We start from the raw sequence: 22898 nt of genomic DNA on the forward strand, positions 1-22898 counted from the left end.
AGATAATAAATTCTCAATAGGTTTTGACAAGTTCACAATAAGTAATCTTTGACCCACGGCGTAAAAATTAGAGGTATTGTTATTGAAATGATAAGAATGATAAAGAATTTCATAATATCTACCAAAGGGTTACCCTTTGGTAGGCATATGAGCCGTGTGGTCTCCGGCGCTTTAAAATAAAATCACTCTTATATCTTTCCCATGGATGTCGTAAAAGGCGACTAAGTGAAACGCTAATAAACTTGGGATTCCTTTTATGTATATAAAGACAGATGGTATCAGATTCTACCACAGATACACACACAGTCACGTTCATATCCCTTGCAGGGCTAGACAGAGCCAACAGTCTTGAAAAGACTGAGGCCAACGCTCAGCTCTATGGCTTATTGATGGAATTGAGATTCTAATAGTGACAGGTTGCTAGTCCATCGCTTAAAAGAAGAATCCCAAGTTTATTAATCTATCCCTTAGTCGCCCTTACGTCATTCCTGGCAAAGGACAAAGACGTGAATATTATAAATGTATTGTATATGTTCACATCACGTTTGTGTAATTGTTCCGCGTTGAACCTTATCAACTTTCTTCCTGCAAAGACCTTTTCAATAAGTGTTTTAATTTTACCTTAATTTCTCCAATATAAAAGGTCATTCTGACCTCAACATTATGGATAAGTGCATCCTTTTATGAGGAAAAGTCAACGGTCGAATTGTGAGATAAACAATTTTACATACCTGTCTCGTTTTATGGAATAACCTGACTTTTCCAATATTCAATACAATTACAAGGCGACTAAGGGATAGGCTTACTTAACTTGGGATTATTTTTTAGGCGATGGGCATGGGCAAGCCCTGTCACTATTTGAATCTCAATTCTATCATTAAGCCAAATAGCAGAACGTGGCCATTCAGTCCTTTCAAGACTGTTGGCTCTGTCTACCCCGCAAGGGATATAGACGTGACCATATGTAGATATGTAAATACAATAACAGTAATAATTAGGCAATAAAAGTAAGTATTTGCAAAGCTATGTACATTAGTTAGAATACTAACCGATGCTCTTACGGTGAGGGAAAACATCGTGAGGAAACCTGCACATTCAGGCAACTGGATGTACCTATAACCATAATCCAATACGGGTAATCCCTAGCGGGGTAGACAGAGCCAACACACCGCTGGCTCTGTCTACCCTGTAAGAGATAAAAACGTGACGATATGTACGTATTGATTTAATAAAAAAAACCTTCAATTCCATACAACAACGATGCTTTTAACAAACTTTAAATTCTGTCCACAGCATGTCGAGTAGTTATCAAGCAAATTGTTTTACTATGCTAATGTTGATGTGTTTGCTAACAATAATAAGGACATACGTGAGGTTTTGACATTTGAGATTTTAAGTTTTAGGTTAATAATACTAGAATCGTGTAAAATATTTGTAATTCCAAATTTTTACCTTCCTATATCCAGCGGTATCCACTGTTAGTAAGATGCCTATTACTTAGTAACGCAAAAGTTTGAGGGATAGACAGAGCCAACAGTTTCGTAAAGACTGGCTTAATGATGAAATTGAGATTCGAATTCTCCAACTAATAAGTTGCTTACGAAATAAACGTAGTGACCACTCCCTTGGCTTTTACAGTTTGCACGGGAAGAGAATATTCTATTCTCTATTCTACATTGTCGGGAACCACACGGCATAAATAATTAAATAGAATAGAAGAGATTTATTTTCAAAGTTGGATACAAGTTATCACTTATTGACGTCACATCACTTAAATCCTTCTTCCTACTAATATTATCACTTAAATCCTATTTCCTACTTATATTATAAATGCCAAAGTTTGTATGTCAGTATGGATGTTTGTTAGATAGTCTTTCACGCAAAAACTACTGAACCGATTACTATGAAATTTGGTATGTAGGTAGCTGAAGACCCAGAATAACATATAGGCTACTTTTTATCCCGGAGTTCCCGTGGGATTGATTGTTACGTAATGATTTGGGTTTCCACGCGGACGAAGTCGCGGGCGGCCTCTAGTCTAATTATATTTACTACCTAATACCTTTCATATCTCCATTACGTACTACAAAAAAAAGTTACGCATAAATCTAGATCATTACCAGCTCACTTCAGGTCTAGAACCAGTTCTTCTGAGTCAAGTTCACTGACATAAGTACCAAGGTTCACTTGCCTCAATATCAGTAAATGTCTGTAGGTACGTAAATGCCGTGTGGTTTCCGGCACCAATACAAAAAAGAATAGGACCACTCCATCTCTTTCCCATGGATGTTGTAAAAGGCGACTAAGGGATAGGCTTATAAACTTGGGATTCTTCTTTTAGGCGATGGGCTAGCAACCCGTCACTATTTGAATCTTAATTCTATCATTAAGCCAAATAGCTGAACGTGGCCATTTAGTCTTCAAGACTGTTGGCTCTGTCTACGTCGCATGGGATATGGACGTGACCATATATACCTATGTCTGTACGTAACGCGAGCTCGTCTTACATACATACATATCATCACGTCTATATCCCTTACGGGGTAGACAGAGCCAACAGTCTTGAAAAGACTGAAAGGCCACGTTCAGCTATTTGGCTTAATGATAGAATTGAGATTCAAATAGTGACAGGTTGCTAGCCTGTCGCCTAAAAAAGAATCCCATGTTTGTAAGCCTATCCCTTAGTCGCCTTTTACGACTTACCTTTACCGAGTAGTCTAAATCGCGCAAGCAAAGATTTCACGGATTGGAGCATATATACAACCTCCGACTCAACATCCGTTTGGAATTAAAACAAAAAAGTATAAGCCCACTCCGATGAGTGTCGTCTAGCGTTAGTCCCGGTTATTATTCTCACATCCCTGGACAGGAGCCCAGACGGGAGTCGCTTCGTGTAAAAACCTGACTCAGCCAATGCTGAATTTATGGTCAAGGTCTTACCCCGGGCTCCTCTCCAGAGTGATGAGGATGCAACCGGGACTAAAGCCAGGAGAAAGAACCTCTAACTTCTTTTTCTAACCTTTCTTACCTCTACACAAAAAATACTACTACAGCGACAAAAACGTGTTTTCGTACTGGAATAGTAGACACTTCCAGCTATCCAATGCTGCATTCGTTTCCAACCCTACCCCTCTAGGACGCCTTCTGCGCGCGCAGTCTCGTTATTTAATAGCCAGACCTCGTATACAAAGATTACTTTACTGCCCCATATTCCCACGGGAGCCAAGTTCCGGACAACAGCTAGTTAACTTATAGGAATCAAGGAGTGTGGTCACTCACAATAGGACCATATGACCTTATGTTAATGTGTCATTCTTAAACAGACAATCAAAATGATTGTTTATGGTTGTGTTTATGAACTCTACGGTAAGTACTTACAATAATATGAGTATTAAATACATCTATATCCTCTGCGGGGCAGACAGAGCCAACAGTCCCGAAAAGATTCAATGGTCACGTTAAACTGTATGGCTTTATGATGGAACTGAGATTCATATAGCGACAGGTTGCTAGCCCATCGCCTAAAAGAGGAGTCCCAAGTTTATTAGCCTATCCCTTAGTAATCTCTATCTTTTATTATTTATTAAACCCTTTTTTTAATAGGTTTTTGTTATATAATCACTACAAAATAATATACTAAAACTAAATTAAATTTATCCCAACATTAATAAAAACCTAATGAAACATAGGTACCTAATCTTGAAAAAATTTCATCGAAAACAGCCGAATTCGCGTTTATAACGTTTATAAAGAATTAGGTTGTTTTAGATGAAATTTATTCATTTCACTGAAATTTTCCACGGGAGCGAACCTCCACGCAAAAATCTCCATTTACACATATACATATGGTCACGCCTATAACCCTTGTGGAGTAGACAGAGCCAACAGTCTTGAAATAGACCACGCTCAGTTGTTTGGCTTACTGATACATACATACATACATACATACATACATATAATCAAGTCTATATCCCTTGCGGGGTAGACAGAGCCAACAGTCTTTTAAAGACACTGATAGGCCACGTTCAGCTATTTGGGTTTAAGATAGAAATGAGATTCAAATAGTGACAGGTTGCTAGCTCATCGCCTAAAAGTAGAATCCCAAGTTTATAAGCGTACCCCTTAGTCGCCTTTTACGACATCCATGGGAGAGAGATGGAGTGGTCCTATTCTTTTTTCTATTGGTGCCGGGAACCACACGGCACTTACTGATAGAATTAAGATTCAAATAGTGACAGGTTGCTAGCCCACCGCCTAAGAAAAGAATCCCAAGTTTGTAAGCCTATCCCGTAGTCGCCTTTTACGACATCCATAGGAAAGAGATGGAATGTTCCTATTCTTTTTCAAATGGTGTCGGTAACCACACGGCACTCTGAATCAAATAAAAATTCTCTATTTTTATAAGGTTATTACTTATAAGTCTATAACCTAGACGCACTTTCAAGCCTTGAATATAGCTCGGATCATAATTGGCATGTAATCATTACAACAAACTTCCTCAATTGCAATGTGGACATAATGACAGTTATTTATACAAAATCATACATAAAATCACGCCTCTTTCCCGGAGGGGTAGGCAGAGACCACATCTTTCCACTTGCCACGATCCCTGCACACTTCATTCGCTTCATCCACATTCATAACTCTCTTCATGCAACCTTAATTATCTCTCATATCGCTTACCTGTGCCGTGTGGTTCCCGGCACCAATAGAAAAAAGAATAGCACCTTCTACATATTTCCCATGGATTTCGTAAAAAGCGACTATTGGATAGGCATATAAACTTATGATTACCCTTTAAGGTGATGGGCTAGCAACCTGTTACTATTTTAATTTCAATTACCATTAAGTCAAACAGTTGAACGCGGTCTTTCAGTATTTTGATGACTCTGTGAACCCCGCAAGAGATATAGACGTGATTATATGTTATTTTATGTGTCTTCGCTTACCTGCGACGTATAACTTAAACCCCAAAATACATTGAATAGAATCACGGCTCTTATAATGATTTCACAAACATTGGCACCGATTCAACATAATTCGAATCTGTTTATTTAGTGATGCAATAGTGACTCCATACGACGTTAAGTCAACGAAATCATCAAATAACTAAGTTATGTTTGTTCAGCATTTATTATTAGTATGTATGTATATTTAGTACGCGCGACCGTGGACGTGGTATGTATTACATACAGCGAATACGCAGCATTTTATTTGCGCGTTTGGAGGGACATCCTACTTCACTTCATAGTATAGAACAAAGTCACTTTCTCTGTCCATATGTCCCTTTGTATGCTTAAATCTTTAAAACTATGCACCGGATTATGATGCGGTTACTTACAATAGATAGAGTGATTCAAGAGGAAGGTTTATATGTATAATAACATCCATTAAATAGTGGAGAAATACTGTTATTTTTGAGGTTTCTAATGTGATGTCGTAAGTTAGTGAGTATGTCAGGATGTCAGTATGGATGTTTGTTACTCTTTCATGCAAAAACTACTGAACCGATTACTATGAAATTTGGTATGTAGGTAGCTGAAGACCCAGAATAACATATAGGCTACTTTTTATCCCGGAGTTCCCGTGGGATTGATAGGGTTTCCATGCGGACGAAGTCGCGGGTGTACTCTAGTGTAAACATAAATACATCTTCCTCCTGGGTTTAGTCCCGGATGCATACAGAGAAATGTAGTATTACATTTACGCAAACAAACCTTCTATTTAATAACGAAGTGGAAAGATGAAGGTAGTCTCTGCCCACCCTTCCGGGAAAGAGGCGTGATTTTATTTCAGTAAGATTCAAAATGTTTTTAACATACATAACTATATACATATAATAACTTCTATATGCCTTGCGGGGTATACATAGCCAACAGTCTTGAATAGACTGATAGTCCACGTTCAGCTCGATAGAATTAAGATTCAAATAGTGACAGGTTGCTAGCCCATCGCCTAAAAGAAGAATACCAAGTTTATAAGCCTATACCTTAGTCGCCTTTTACAACATCCATATTAACGAGATGGAGTGGTTGTATTTCTATATTTTTATCTAATTAATTTCATTTTAACACATACATGACCCTCCTCAATAATAATAAGAGTTCAATTCAAAAGATTTTAAAATTAAAGTGATGTTATGTTACCATAAAATAACGGAAAATCACTGAGGTCGATGAACTGACCGAAACTGGTTACGCGTGAACATTAAATTAAATTCATGAGTACTTTTGCAGAGTCATTTTCCGGGTTATAAATAACTAGAGGCCGCCCGCGACTTCGTCCGCATGGAAACCCTATCAATCCCGCGGGAACTCTGGGATAAAAAGTAGCCTATGTGTTATTCTGGGTCTTCAGCTACCTACATACCAAATTTCATGGTAATCGGTTCAGTAGTTTTTGCGTGAAAGTGTAACAAACATCCATACAAACTTTCGCGTTTATAATAGTAGTAGGATTACGTGTATTAAGAAATACTAACTCAACGATATATTATATTTTGATTAAAACCTGCAAATGAATGTGTGTGCCGTGTAGTTCCCGGCACCTTTACAAAAAAGAATAGGACCACTCCATCTCTTTCCCATGGATGTCGTAAAAGGCGACTAAGGGATAGGCTTACAAACTTTGAATTCTTTTCTAGGCGATGGGCTAGCAACCCGTCACTAATGAAATCTCAATTCTATCATTAAGCCAAATAGCTGAACGTGGCCATTCAGTCTTTACAAGACTGTTTGCTCTGTCTACCCCGCAAGGGATATAGACGTGACCATATGCATGTATGTATGTATGGATGTGTGAAAAGGTTGCGGAGGTCAGATGGGAATCAATTTGTGTAAAATCTTGACTGACATAACCCAGGATGGTCACAGACACCTTTGTATATTTTCAGAGAGATGAGTTCGCAACAGGGAGAATCTATACTTAATATTATAAAGCTGAAGAGCTTGTATGTTTGTTTGAACGCGCTAATCACAGGAACTACTGGTTCGAATTGAAAAATTCTATTTGAGTTGAATAGACCATTTATGGAGAAAGGCTTTAGGCTATATAACATCACGTTGCAACTATCAGGAGCGAAGAAATAATGGAAAATGTAAAAAAAGGAAAATTATTCATCCTTGAGGGCTTCAATGATGCCCAAAATAACTATTCCACGCGGACGAAGTCGCGGGCACAGCTAGTCGCTAATAAGAAAAATGCCAAGTTTATAAACCTATCCCTCAATCGCCTTTTACGATATCCTTGGAAAAGATATGGAGTGGTTCTATAGCGTACCTACATACATACATAAAATCACGCCTCTTTCCCGGAGGGGTAGGCAGAGACTACCTCTTTCCGCTTGCCACGATCTCTGCTAGCGTAGCTATTTACATAGCGTACCTATGCTATGTAAATATTGTATTAAAAGCCCAATGTTAAATGTTTTAATTAATTCTCCAGCCAATGACGCAGATCCAATTATGTTGTTCTTCTGACGTCACCGTCTCAGATCTGGTGGAAACCAACGTTTTCTGATCGAGTTATAAATAGATTTATTTATTTTATATTTTTAATCGAATCGTTTGTTGATCATTTCTTGAATGGCAATGCTGACACGTTGACTTACACGTGGTGTTTACATACGAATATACATACATATATTTGTATGTAAACACCACGTATCCCTTAGTCGCCTTTTACGATATCCATGGGAATGAGACGGAGTGGTCCTATTCTATTTTTATTGGTGCCGGGAACCACACGGCATTTACACCATTTTTCCTTAAAGCCAACAATGCAACTCTGACCTTTTGCAAATTGTCCGATTGCGTCAATCCGTTTTGTCCAAGCTTCCGTATATTTTATCCCTCTCTTTTGCATCATTGGATGTTTCTCATCTGCCTCCTACCATAACGTCTAAGGCCACTTTCACACCACACGTTTTTTTCAACAATAATTATATTTTTTTTTGAAGATATATTAATTTCAAGCCCTAGAATAGAATAGATTTATTTTCAAAATTTGATACAAGGTATCACTTATTGACGTCACATCACTTAAATCTAATTATAACTACTCGTACTACTTTCTACTACACTACTTTCAACGTGATTTCTGTTAGTACGTATATTATCCCAACTAATATCATAAAGGGTCAGGTCAAAAGTACCCGAAACCGCCGAGCTTGTATGAAGAGAGTTATGAATGTGGACGAAGCGAAAGAAGTATGCAGAGATCGTGGCAAGTGGAAAGAGGTAGTCTCTGCCTACCCCTCCGGGAAAGAGGCGTGATTTTATGTATGTATGTATGTAATATCATAAATACGAAAATAATTTAATTTTTTTGTTTGTCACCTCTTCACTACTGAATTAAAACTCATACATTTTTATAACTAAAATTCAAATACAATAATATAAAATTTATAACCTAAAAAAAAATCATCGACTTATTATTTTTCCTACCGGTTTTAAATTTCGAACAGACAACATCGACTTTGTTTTCAATGAACTGGACATTGTGACGTCACAAGACTGTATGTACATTGAATCATGTCACCAATTACTAGAGCGTCGCTGGTCCAATCGGTAATTTGCCCGGTTAAAATGCGTAATGCGCAGGAGGACACAGGTTCAAAATGTTCAAATCCCACTTCGGCCATATACCAAAGAGTATTTTCAAAGTTATGTACCTTTTTTTTATTCAATTTTCTCGTAAAAGTAATTTATTTTATGTAACAAAGCAGGATCCGATTATGAGATAAGTATAACATATTTTTTAGCCTCAATTACACATTTCCTCATGGTCATAGCTTTTTAAATTATTGTTAGGTACACTTAATATTTATCGTGTGTCGTGTATGTCGTGTGGTTTCCGGCACCAATAAAAAGGAGAATACAACCGCTCCATCTTCTTCCCATGGATTTCGTAAAATGCGACTAAGGGAAATATTTATAGCATTTTAAAAGTGTGTCATTTAAGAAACATCTAACAATGCAATATTCATTGGTTCTTCTATCTCCTGCCTGTAGTCCCGGTTGCATCCTCACCACTCTGGAGAGGAGCCCGGGGTATGCCTTTGACCATGGACCCTGAATTGGGTGAGTCAGGTTTTCACACGAAGCGACTCCCGTCTGACAGGTAAACCTGACCCATATTGGATCGGTCATGGTTACACATTCAGGTGCCTGAATGTGCAAGTTTCCTCACGATGTTTTCCCTCACCGTAAGAGCATCTACTCCGAAGCTCAAAGAGAGGGAATTGTCAGCAAACATGACGTTTCCTCGGAATTGAATCTTGTCTGTAAAAACCACTGGACTGGTTCCGATAACTTTCCATGACACGGCGATTTGCAGGACTTGAGTGGCTAAGTTAAATTTTTTCTATCTTTAAGATATAATATATGGGACAAATTACACTGATTGAGTTGCCTCGAAGTAAGTTCGAAACTTGTGTTACGAGATACTAACTCAACGATACTATATTTTATAATAAATACTTATATAGATAAACATCCAAGACCCCAGGGCAATCAGAAAAAGTTCTTTTCTCAGCATGCCCTGGCCGGGATTCGAACCCGGGACCTCCGGTGTCACAGACAAGCGTACTACCGCTGCGCCACAGAGGCCGACAATAGATTAGATAGATTCATACATACATATAGCCACGTATACATCCCTTGTGGGAGAGAATGAGCCTGCAGCAATGAAAGACTTCGTTTACATAAAAAAAAAATATGTCAGCCTTGCATTAAATGAAAAAAAAATTCTTAATGAGTGAGTCAAATTGACTATAAAATCGCTATTTCCCCTTGATCATTCTGTGGATACATACATACATACATATAATCACGTCTATATCCCTTGCCGGGTAGACAGAGCCAATAGGCTACGTTCAGCTGTAAAATAGTGAAAAATGTATGGATGAAAAGCAAAAATTCAATCGTAAAAAAAATAACTTAATAATATGTATGTAAAATTGAACTTAGCGAACCATTTCAATATCACGTGTTATACAGCGTGATGCTTTGTCATACCACGTGTGTCTTTGTTGACCTATTATAATGACGAGAATTATTTGTTAACTAAAAACTTTTAATAACCAGGTAAAAGTCGATTAAGGGAAAACTTAGGGACCTGTTATGTCACATCTCACTTTCATCATTAAGTTTTTTATTGATACTCACACATACATACATACATACATATGGTCACGTCTATATCCCTTGCGGGGTAGACAGAGCCAACAATCGAAAAGACTGAATGGCCACGTTCAGCTATTTGGCTTAATGATATAATTGAGATTTAAATAGTGACAGGTTGCTAGCCCATCGCCTAAAAAAGAATCCCAAGTTTGTAAGCTTATCCCTTAGTCGCATTTTACGACATCCATGGGAAAGAGATGGAGTGGTCCTATTCTTTTTTGTATTGGTGCCGGGAACCACACGGCAGTTACGACATCCATGGGAAAGAGATACTCACACACACATATCTTTTACGAGGCAGACAGAGCCAAAAGCTACAAGTCTTTAAGGCTACGTTTAGATAGGGTTGGGGCGACATCACTACTGTCACACATCAATTGGCTCACATTAGCGTAGAAAATGACGCGCTCAGTCAATAGCAACGAAGAATCTAAATCGCGATTACAAAGACTTCACGGATTGGAGCATAAATACAATCTTCAACTCAACATCGTCAGTCGCGCGGTTCCCCAGGCGTCACACCTAGCCTGGCGGAAGATCTCCCCTTTGGTGGCGGTCGAGCCGAATCACTGGCCTAGACGAACGTATCTTGATCAAATTAACGTCGTCCTGGCAAAGGGTCAGGTCAAGAGTACCCGAAACCGCCGAGCTTGCATGAAGAGAGTTATGAATTTGGATGAAGCGAAGGAAGTATGCAGAGGTCCGACCTTTCTCTCCACACTATTATCCTTAGTCATAAATAAATTTGTTGCAGAATATGAACCACTTATCAGACTCCCCACTAAACAAGACTGATCTTACGAAAGACAAGATGCAGGTCTGGATGGAGAGCCAGGTGAAGGGAGAGAGAGCCAAGGTGGACGTGTACGGGAAACCTTCGGAGAAGCAGGTCAAGGAACTGGAGAATGTCAGGAACCTGAGTAAAGAGTTACAGGATAATTTACATGTAAGTATAATTTAGTGCCGTGTGGTACCAATAAAAAAGAATAGGACCACTACATCTCGTTCCCATTGATGTCGTAAAAGGCGAATAAGGGATAGGCTTATAAACTTGGGATTCTTCTTTAAGGCGATGGGCTAGCAACCCGTCACTATCTATTTGAATCTCAATTCTATCATTAAGCCAAACAGCTGAACGTGGCCTATCAGTATTTTCAAGACTGTTGGCTCTGTCTACCCCGTAAGGGATAAAGACGTGATCATATGTATGTATGTATGTAGGTATAGTATAGTTTATAATGTCGAATAATCGATGTTATATTGAATAATGAGGGGTAGGGCAAGGGGTAGGTTCTTGGGATTCTTCTTTTAGGAGATGAGGTAGCAATCTGTTTCTGTCCAGGTTTTGTGAGACTGCTGGCTCTGCCTACCCTGTAAGGGTCATGAAGATGCGAGAGAGAAAAGAGAGATAATATGTATAAATCTATACTTATATTATAAAGCTGAAGAGTTTGTTTGTTTGTTTGAACGCGTTAATCTCAGGAACGACTGGTTCGAATTGAAAAATTATTTTTGTGTTGAATATACCTTTTATCGAGGAAGGCTTTAGGCTATATAACATCACGCTGCAACTATTAGGAGTAAAGAAATACCTATAGGAAAATGTGAAAAAAAACAGGGAAAATTATTCATCCTTGAGGGCTTCAATGATGCCCAAAATAACTATTCCACGCGGACGAAGTCGCGGGCACAGCTAGTATATACAAATATACATATTCTGTCACTGTGCCGTGTGGTTCCCGGCACCAATAAAAAAAAGAATAGGGCCACTCCATCTCGTTCCCATGGATGTCGTAAAAGGCGACTAAGGGATAGGCTTATAAACTTGGGATTCTTCTTTTAGGCGATGGGCTAGCAACCTGTCACTGTCTGTCTTTTCAAGACTGTTGGCTCTGTCTACCGCGTAAGGGATAAAGACGTGATCATATGTATGTATGTATGTTTTTCAGGAGCTGGAGAACTCAGTCCGCATAGCCGACGCGGAGAACCAAGCGATGACGCCCACAGCACCAATCTTGGACTACTCCGAAGACCACGAATTCGTCTCCGCCAATAAGCTGGACAACTATTACAGCGAAGAAGACAAGGCGGACTCCGCGGAGGCGGAGAAGTCCAAACTGACCAAGGGTAATGGGGCCAGGACTGAGATACAGCAATTTTATAAGGATCAGAGTGTGTTTTTGACGGGAGGCACCGGGTTTTTGGGCAAAGGTGAGTCGGTTTTGGTCAATGGGTTTTCAAGTTTTGAGTATACATATATACAGTCACGTCTAGGGGTAGACAGAGACACAGTCTCGCAAAGACTGGCTTGATGATGGAGTTGAGATTCAAATAGTGGCAAGTTGGTAACCCGTTAAAAAAGAGTCATAAGTCATTAAGCCTATCCTTTAGTCGACTTTTTATGCAACTCTAGTAGTCTACGTAATACTAGCTATTGGCCTTCTTTGAGTCGCATTAATTTGTTATTTTTCTAAATAAACATACAATATTTTTTAAGTCAGATTCCATACAGTAACTTTGGGAACTGTAAATGTTGATTTTCGGTGTTCAGAAATTGATATAATTTCTTAAACTAATTACAGACTAGATAATGATTAAGTACTTATGTGATATTTCTTGAAAACCCATTTTGTGTGCAATTTGTTTTTAATTTTCTTGTTTTATTTTTATATTTATTTAACAAATATGTTTCGGTCGACAGGCAAAAGCACTCCTACTTTTTTTGCTCAATAAAATGTCATAAATAATTATTACACATAAATAAAATATTGTTAGCAACACATTTGACTTAATAGATACTGTTACACTGTACTGCTAAATATATTTTCATTAGGTACTTAATATTTATAACAGAGAAATTTAAAAGATAATAGAGAAAAAAATATTTATATAAATTCTCAGTTAAAACTATTTTATTTTTATGTCGATGATCGCTAGTACCTACATTAAAATAAACCATTTTATACACTTTTTATAATATAAATTGTATGTTAATTTGAACCAAAGGTCTCGAGTCAATGTAATGCGAGTTCCGTTCCCCAATCATTATGTATGTATGAAGTTCACGCGGTAATTATTCATGGAGTACATTTAATTCTTTACAAGCAGTTGCCCGCGACTTCTTCCATCATGAAATGACAAAATCTGACACGTTTAGAGGGGTGAGAAGAGACATTTTTGTATAAAAGTTTTTAAGGTGGTCTGAGCCATACACATCTGAGAAAACTTCATTCAAATTAGTGACAGATTGCTAGCTCATCGCCTAAAAAACGAAACCCAAGTTTATAAGCCTATCCCTTAGTCGTCCCTTTTTTCTCATTTCCAATTTGTGTAGGACGGATAGTTGCCTATATATTATTCTGGGTCTTCAGCTACCTACATACCAAATTTCTTCGTAATCGGTTCAGTAGTTTTTGCATGAAAAAGTAACAAACAACCATACTGACATCCTGACATACATTAGTAGGATTACACAAATAAAATATTGTTTAAATTTTATTAAAACAATAAAATAATTGAGTAAATTAATAATACGAGAAAAGTAATATACTTAGTATATTTTTTTGTTTTTATTTTCTGTGCATGTTGTGTGTTTGTGTGTGTGTTTTTTTTTTTCAAAAAATTTCCTGGTCTGGTGTTTTGGGCGTGCGTTTTCAATTACTTTTTGTGTGCAAATTTGACGGGTTTTTGATTGCATGATTTAAAGTTCTACAAAATGGGTAAGTACGATATATTGTTTTTTTTTTTTCAAAACCAAAATTAATCTATAAAATCTTGACTCATGTTTTTTAATGTAGACAATGTGCATTCGTCCACGATCTAGATTGTTTGTAAATAGATATTTGTAAATTGACGTCCGATGAAAATGCTGCAGTGTAGTTTGTTCTGCCGCTTCTTCTACACATGCGCTTCGGAAGCGGTAGTAGTTATAATTAGATTTAAGTGATGTGACGTCAATAAGTGATACCTTGCATCCAATTTTGAAAATAAATCTATTCTGGCTAAAGACAACTTCAACAAGAATAAAATACTATATATATACTATAAATTTAACAAGAACAGAAACTTACCAGATCATTAGTTTAGAACATTATTCGTATTATTAAGGGACATTTCAACAAAACTTCTTACAAAACATTTAAAGGGTGGGTTTTAAAGCCTAGGACGTTTACAAGCGGCTAATGCAGCATATTCTTATTATTAATTTTTATACAAACATATAATTACAACTTAAAAAAGAGAAGCATAATTTTTATTGGTTTTTTTTGTATTTTTTTTTAATTATATTGTGTTTTTTTTTAGATGGCCGCATCAGCCTCAAAGCCAGCCGTGTGGTTGAGAAGATTGTCCTGTGATATAATTTTTTTTTATAAATAATTATTAAATATTTTGTAGTTTTTTTTCTTTCTGATCTTAACCTGTTTATTATGCTCTCATGGGAGTATGAAACGAAAGTTATAAAATAATTAAACTATTTATTGTTCAATATGTTATATATAACTATATTCCGATGCGATTCGCGTTCCCGTCTCGATATATCGATGTAATCTATCTTTGTAACAAATTTTATCAACATTTCAAAGTTTCAGTAGTTTTTCAGAAACAAAGGAATCTTATCTCAATACATAAGTCATTCAAGACATTGGTCAGTTACATACTTGCATTCATATACACACCTCTTTATCCCTTGCGGGGTAGACAGAGCCAAAAGTGTTGAAAAGACTGGTAGGCCACGTGCAGCTATTTGGTTTAATTATAGAATTGTATGGCAGATTCAAGTAGTGACAATTTGCTAGCCCGTAGCCTAGTTCTAAGTTCATAAGCCTATCACTTAGTCGCCTTTTACGACATGAATAGGAAAGATATGGAGTGGAGGGGTCATATACTTTTTTATATTGGTGCCGGGAACCACATGGCATTGGTCCGTTACTAAATTAAGTTCCCAGGTATTTTTGGCTGTATGGATATGGATGGATTTTTAAAAAATATCAATCAAATGAAACCGGTTGGAGCACACCTGGTGGATATTCTCAAAGATATAAGAACAAACTAGTTTATGCGTAAAGTATAAAACTGATGCAAATTGATTTAGCACAAAGATAAAATGGAATTTGAAATTAATTTGAAATAATTTGGTCATTAGAAACACTAAGAAAATTAACTTTCTCATGCAGTTGGAATCACGGGCAAAAACTAAAGTTTCAAATATAATTATTAGCTTAAGAATAATCTAATCAAATTGTAGGTCAGTCACCATAATGCTATTAGAGTTAAGTCCGCCAATGTTCTTCTTATACAAATTTTATTTAGTATCTACATCAAAAAATAAATAAATAAAAGTTCAGGTTTCGTTATAATGTTTTTTCTCACAGTAAGAGAATCGGTTAGCACCCAAACTTATACATATTATTACGTCTTGCGGGGTAGACAGAGCAAACAGTATTGAAAAAACTGATAGGCCACGTTCAGCTGTATAGCTACGCAAAAGAACATTAGAATAAATACTTGTCACGGGAGCGGAGCTACGGGCAAAAGCTAGTATAATTATAATGACACTTATATCACGCGATCTATTAATTTAAAAAAAAAAACAATATACTCATGCGCGCGTTCCAATTTAAAGCATATTACATGAATTGAATTTTCGACGCTATAGCTATCGGTTCCGTGGTGTAGTGGTTATCACATCTGCTTTACACGCAGAAGGCCGCCAGTTCGATCCTGGCCGGAATCATAATTTTTTTCAATGTCTCGAAGACAGAAGTTTTGAATTTTGAATTTTAATTTTGTTTTTAAGTTATTAGTTAGTGAATAAGTAGTTTTATATAGGTTCACAATTAAGGTAATTTAGGAAGTGGACATTATGGTTCAAAAATAGGTTACATTACACATATGTATATATAATTTTGTGTTAGCAAAATCAAAATAATTATAATTGGAAAGTTGTAGACTCTCCCTACTCTTTAGAAATAAAGGCATTAATTTATTATCCTACTTCTTACTATCCTGCTAATATTATAAATGCAAAAGTTTGTGACTATGTCAGTGTGGATGTTTGTTACTCTTTCACGAAAAACTACTAAACCGATTACGATGAAATTTGGTACCTGAAGACCCAGATTAACATATAGGCTAGTCGGCATGGTCGCATTAGCTAATGGCATACTAGACGCCACCCGTGACTTCGTCTGCGTGGAATCATTCCCGCGGGGACTCCGGAATAAAAAATTATATGTACGTCATTCTGGGTCTTCAGCTATCTACATATCAAATTTCATCGCAATCGGTTCAGTAGTTTTTGCCTGACATACTCACAAACTTTCGCATTTATAATATCAGTAGGATATCACGTTAATATTATGATAACAATAATTTATATATTTTTTTCAGTTATAATTGAAAAACTGCTGCGATCCTGCGGCGATATAGACACGATATACGTGCTGATCCGGAGCAAGAAGGGGAAGGATGCGCACGCGCGTCTGCACGAGATGCTGGACGAGTTTGTATGTATTTTTTTCTAGCTTAGAACCACCTACAAGGCTTTTTTTTTTTATATATATACGGGACAAATTACACAGATTGAGTTAGCCTCGAAGTAAGTTCGAGACTTGTGTTACGAGATACCAACTCAACGATACTATATTTTATAATAAATACTTATATAGATAAACATCCAAGACCCAGGACAATCAGAAAAGTTCTTTTCTCATCATGCCCTGACCGGGATTCGAACCCCGGACCTCCGGTGTCACAGACAAGCGTACTACCGCTGAGCCACAGAGGCTGTCAAAGGCTTTGTTATCATAACAGTGAGGTTCTATATAATCTTAGATTCCCATGGATGTCGCAAATGGCGACTAAGGGACTGATAAACTTGGGATTTTAATTGTAGATAGGCTAGCATACTTGAATCTCAATACCATTATTAAGTGATACAGCTGAACGTAGCCTTTCAGTCTTTGTGAGACCGATGGCTCTGTCTACTCCATAAGGCAAATAGACATGATTTTAAGTATGTATCCAATGTAAACTTTGAAAATTAAAGCAATGCTATACAGCACTTTCCCTGCATCTAATTGTTTTTCAATTTAATTAATTATTGAGTCCATGATTTTTAAAGTTCATAATATACCTTTTGTAAAAAGAGAACCGCCTCCAATCGATATCCTCCCTTTTTGAAGTCGGGTAAATATCTAAAACCTTCTCCTAAGTGCAACAAACAATTTCCTGAAAAGCGCATCAAAATCGGTTCAGCGAAACTCGAGATAATCGCCGACAAACATAAACACAGGTTAAACTGCAAAACCACCTTTTTTTGGAAGGCAGTTAAATTCAGTTTAGGTTCCAGACTGTAACTAGTTAAGTACTACAATTCAAAATTTAATAGATTAGACATAATTTAACGTATTGATCAAACATTACCTTTCTACCATAGAATCATCATAGTATTTTCAAGACTCTACCCCGCAAGAGATATAGATGTGACTATATGTATGTATTATCTTTCCCCAGCTATTCCACAGGGCTCACGAGGAGAACCCCAAGGGTATACACAAGGTAGTGCCCGTTGTGGGGGACATGGAGCTGCCGGGACTCGGCATCAGCGACCAGGACAGGAAGACCATCACTAGCAAGGTAATTCATGGGTATAAGTGTAACATACATACATACATACATAAAAGCACGCCTCTTTCCCGGAATGCCGTACCGCTGAACTTGGCCTTCGGTCTTTTCAAAACTGTTGGCTCTGTATACCCCGCAAGGGATATGTACGTGATAATATGTATGTATAGACAATTTATCGAGAAAGGCTTTAGGCTATATAAAATGACGCTGCAACTATAAGGAGCAAATAAAAAATGGAATATGTGAAAAAAAAAACGGGGAAAATTATTCATCCTTGAGAGCTTCAGCGATGCCCAAAATAACTATTCCACGCGGACGAAGTCACCGACACAGCTAGTAAACAAACTATTTATTACATACATACATACATATGGTCACGTCTATATCCCTTGCGGGGTAGACAGAGCCAAAAGTCTTGAAAAGACCGAATGGCCACGTTCAGCTATTTGGCTCAACGATAGAATTGAGATTCAACTAGTGACAGGTTGCTAGCCCATCGCCTATTTATTGCAGGTAACGATAATAATAAACGCAGCCGCCACGGTGAAGTTCGACGAGAAGCTGTCCATCTCCACCGGCATCAACGTGAGGGGCACCAGGGAGGTCATCAGGCTGGCCAAGGAGTGCCGCAACCTGAAGGCCGTGACCCACGTCTCCACGGCGTTCTCTAACACGCACGTCGATCATATTGAGGAGAAGTGAGTTGACTTTATGGTCAAATCAAATCAAATCAAAATAATTAATCTATACTAATATTATAAAGCTGAAGAGTTTGTTTGTTTGAATGCGCTAATCTCAAGAACTACTGGTTCGAATAGAAAAATTCTTTTTGTGTTGAATAGACCATTTATCGAGGAAGGCTTTAGGCTATATAACATTACGCTGCAACTATTAGGAGCGAGAGATAATGGAAAATGTGAAAAAAACGGGGAAATCATTCACCCTTGAGGGCTTCAATGATGCCCAAAATAACTATTCAACGCGGACGGAGTCGCAGGCACAGCTAGTTTGTAAATACAGGTAAATACAAAGATGTCAATACAATTAAGGTGCTCTGTATTTTGCCAAAGTGGCGTACAAATATAAAGTCATAAATAAAAAAAAAATGGTCTTCGTTTACATACATACATACGTACATAAAATCACGCCTCTTTCCCGGAGGGGTTGGCAGAGATTAAATCTTTCATCGATCTCTGCATACTTCCTTCGCTTCATCCACTACATAACTCTCTTCATGCAAGCTATGAGTTAACTTTATGGTCTTCATTTTGAGAAACTCTTTGGTCCTCTTTGAGAAGATGTATAAATTTTTTAGCCTTTATGAAACAAGATCTTTACCCTCTCTTAAAATAAGATAAAGAAGGCGTTACTTTGTGCGTACTTCTTATCTTTCATTGGAGTTACTGTTGTATCTTCATTTAAAAAAAGTTTTAACTTTTAAGGTATGCATTAAAAACTCTTTAATGATTAAAGAGTTAAAAACTACTCTTCAATAATTGAAGATTATTTATATCTTTAATTCGTTAGGACCACTCCATCTCTTTCCCATGGATGTCGTGAAAGGCGACTAAGGGATAGGCTTACAAACTTGGGATTCTTTTTTAGGCGATGGGCTAGCAACCTGTCACTATTTGAATCTCAATTCTATCTTAAAGCCGAATAGCTAACCGTGGCGTTTCAATACTGTTGGCTCTGTCTACCCCGCACGGGATATAGACGTGATTGTATGTAAGTTATTTATTGTTTTTAGATTCTACGAGCCGCCCATGTCAGTGGAAGCTTTGGAAGCGGTGTCGGAAATAAACGAAGATGTGGTCAACGCTATTCTTCCCTCGTAAGTATAGTTTTCTGAATGTAGTTTCCTAGTTTATCAACTTCTTCTTCCTCCTGACTTTAGTCCCGGTTGCATTCTCACCACTGGAGAGGAGCCCGGGGTATAACTTTGACCATGGATCCTGGAATGGGAGAGTCAGGTTTTTTACACGAAGCTACTCCCTTCTAACCTCGGCAACCTTTGCAGGGTAATATAGGTAAGTCTAATGGGTCTACTGGAAGAGATTTCTTTTGAAATAAATAGCACAAGAATTACTATAATAAATTCTCCTGTATATAATTTTATGTACATAAATAAATAAGTTGCCTGAATATTCAGGTTTCCTCACGATGTTTTCCCTCGCCGTAAGAGCGTCGGTTAGTATTCAAACTAATGTGCATAACTTCGAAAATAGTCATTGGTTAGTACGTGGCCGTGGTGGGATTTGAACCTGTGCCTTTCTGCGCATCACGCATTTTAACCGGGCAACTTACCGATTAGACCATCGACGCTCTTCCTAGTTTATCAACTAAGCGAGCCAAACGGAATGTCATGTCTCGACTGATAATGATCAAGAGAAATGATAAAACCATTGTATAATCTTAATGATCTAAATGAATCTTTAATAGAATAAAAAATGGGATCACAACATATCTTTCCGTCGTAAAAGGCGACTAAAGGATGGGCTTACAGACTTGGGATTCTTTTTTAGGCGATGGGCTAGCAACTTGTCACTATTTGAATCTCAATTCTATCATTAAGCCAAATAGCTGAACGTGGCCATTCAGTCTTTTCAAGACTGTTGGCTCTGTCTACCCCGCAAGGGATATAGAGGTGACCATATGTATGTATGTAGGATAGGCTCATAAACTTGGGATTCTTCTGTCAGCCGACGGGCTAGCAACCTGTCGCTATATGAATCTCGTAGACGTGATTATAATGTATGTAAGTATGTTAAATAAATAAAATGTTAAGAATATTGAGACATTTCTAATAATATTCACCAATTTACATACCTACATAAAATCACGCCTCTTTCCCGGAGGGGTAGGCAGATACTACCTCTTTCCACTTGCCAAGATCTCTGCATACTTCCTTCGCTTCATCCACATTCATAACTCTCTTCATGCAAGCTCGGCGGACCAGGACGTCCTTAATCCTTTGACCAATTTTCTCATCAAAATTATTATAACATTCTCACCATCTTTTAACTTCCAGATTACTTGGCAAAAGACCGAATACATACTGCTTTACCAAGGCGATAGCTGAGGAAGCAATCAGGAAATATGCTGAGGGAATGCCCGTCTGCATACTCAGACCTTCAATAGGTGAGACATACATACTTAAACAGTGCCGTGTGGTTCCCGGCACCAATACAAAAAAGAATAGGACCACTCCGTCTATTTCCCAGGGATGTCGTAAAAGGCGACTAAGGGATAGGCTTACAAAGGCGTAACGGATAGGCGTTCTTTATTTAGGCGATCGGCTAGCAACCTGTCACTATTTGAATCTCAATTCTATCTTAAAACCAAATAGCTGAACGTGGCATATCAGTCTCTTCAAGACTGTTGGCTCTGTCTACTCCGCAAGTGTGAATATAGATGTGATTATTTTTATACATACCCACATACATAAAATTACGCCTCTTTCCCGGAGGGGTAGGCAGAGACTACCTCCTTCCACTTGCCACGATCTCTGCATACTTCCTGCGCTTCATCCACATTCATAACTCTCTTCATGTAAGCTCGGCGGTTTCGGGTACTTTTGACCTGACCCTTTACCACGACCTTAATTTGATCAAGATACGTTCGTTCGTCTTCCCACTCCGACCTTTCCCTCCACACTAGATTATATTAATATATATATGTATTATTATACCCGAAACCGCCGAGCTTGCATGAAGAGAGTTATGAATGTGGATGAAGCGAAGGAAATATGCAGAGATCGTGGCAAGTGGAAAGAGGTAGTCTCTGCCTACCCCTCCGGGAAAGAGGCGTGATTTTATGTATGTATGTATGTATTACTTCCCCGGAGGTAACATGCCACGATATCTCTGGTTACATATTAATTTGTTTATTCATAGTTGTGTGAAAACAAACGTTGTTTATATGTTTATTCATAGTTGTGTCCACTTACGAGGAGCCAGTCAGGGGGTGGACTGACAGCGTGTACGGGCCCACAGGCATCGTCATCGGGATCGGGACTGGGGTGAGTACATACATACATACACACATACATACATACATACATACATACATACACACATAAATACATACATACATACATACACACATACATACATACATACATACATACATACACACATAAATACATACATACATACATACATACATACACACATACATACATACATACATACATACATACATACATACACACATAAATACATACATACATACATACACACATACATACATACATACATACATACACCCATAAATACATACATACATACATACATACATACACACATACATACATACACATACATACATACACATACATACATACATACACACATACATTCATACATACACACAAACATACATACACACAGACATAAAACATACATGCCGTGTGGTTCCCGGCACCAATACAAAAAGGAATAGGACCACTCTTTCCCATGGATGTCGAAAAAGGCGACTAAGGAATAGGCTTATAAACTTGGGATTCTTCTTTTAGGCGATGGGCTAAGCAACTCGTCACTATTTGAATCTCAATTCTATCATTAAGCCAAATAACTGAACGTGGCCATTCAGTATTTTCAAGACTTTTGGCTATCTCTACACCGCAAGGGATATAGACGTGACCATATGTATGTATGTACATATGTAGAATTAATACTGTTGTTCGTCATAATGTCATCTCATCATTCATGTTTTTTAATGTAGACAATGTGCATTCGTCCACGATTTAGATTTAAGAGATCTATATTTGTAAATTGACGTCCAATGAAAATGCTGCAGTGTAGTTTGTTCCGCCGCTTCTTCTACACATGCGCTTTGGAAGCGTTAGTAGTTATAATTAGATTTAAGTTATGTGACGTCAATAAGTGATACCTTGTAGCCAATTTTGAAAATAAATCTATTCTATTCTATTCTAATGGAATGTGGCCGTGTGGGCAGTGTGTGTAGGCCGTGTGGTTCCCGGCACCATTGAAAAAAGAATAGGACCACTCCATCTCTTTCCCATGGATGTCGTAAAAGGCGACTAAGGGATAGGCTTACAAACTTGGGATTCTTCTTTTAGGC

The 22898-nt window shown here is 37.7% G+C and overlaps 1 protein-coding gene and 1 non-coding gene across 2 annotated transcripts in view; both read left to right on the forward strand.

The window, feature by feature from the left end:
- Window positions 1-22898, forward strand: part of LOC106141334 (fatty acyl-CoA reductase wat-like) — a 35732-nt gene that overhangs the window by 2973 nt on the left and 9861 nt on the right. The window contains exons 2-9 of the mRNA XM_060952998.1: window positions 10939-11130; window positions 12134-12395; window positions 16575-16690; window positions 17700-17822; window positions 18327-18511; window positions 19564-19647; window positions 20845-20954; window positions 21749-21834. Coding sequence (XP_060808981.1) covers window positions 10942-11130; window positions 12134-12395; window positions 16575-16690; window positions 17700-17822; window positions 18327-18511; window positions 19564-19647; window positions 20845-20954; window positions 21749-21834 — 1155 coding nt within the window. The 5' untranslated portion in view covers window positions 10939-10941. The remainder of the gene's footprint in view (window positions 1-10938; window positions 11131-12133; window positions 12396-16574; window positions 16691-17699; window positions 17823-18326; window positions 18512-19563; window positions 19648-20844; window positions 20955-21748; window positions 21835-22898) is intronic.
- On the forward strand, window positions 15846-15918 carry Trnav-uac (transfer RNA valine (anticodon UAC)). Its single transcript has one exon. It is a non-coding gene; the product is annotated as a tRNA-Val (tRNA).

This window comes from Amyelois transitella, chromosome 30 (assembly GCF_032362555.1).
Source record: "Amyelois transitella isolate CPQ chromosome 30, ilAmyTran1.1, whole genome shotgun sequence".
NCBI classification, from domain to species: domain Eukaryota; kingdom Metazoa; phylum Arthropoda; class Insecta; order Lepidoptera; family Pyralidae; genus Amyelois; species Amyelois transitella.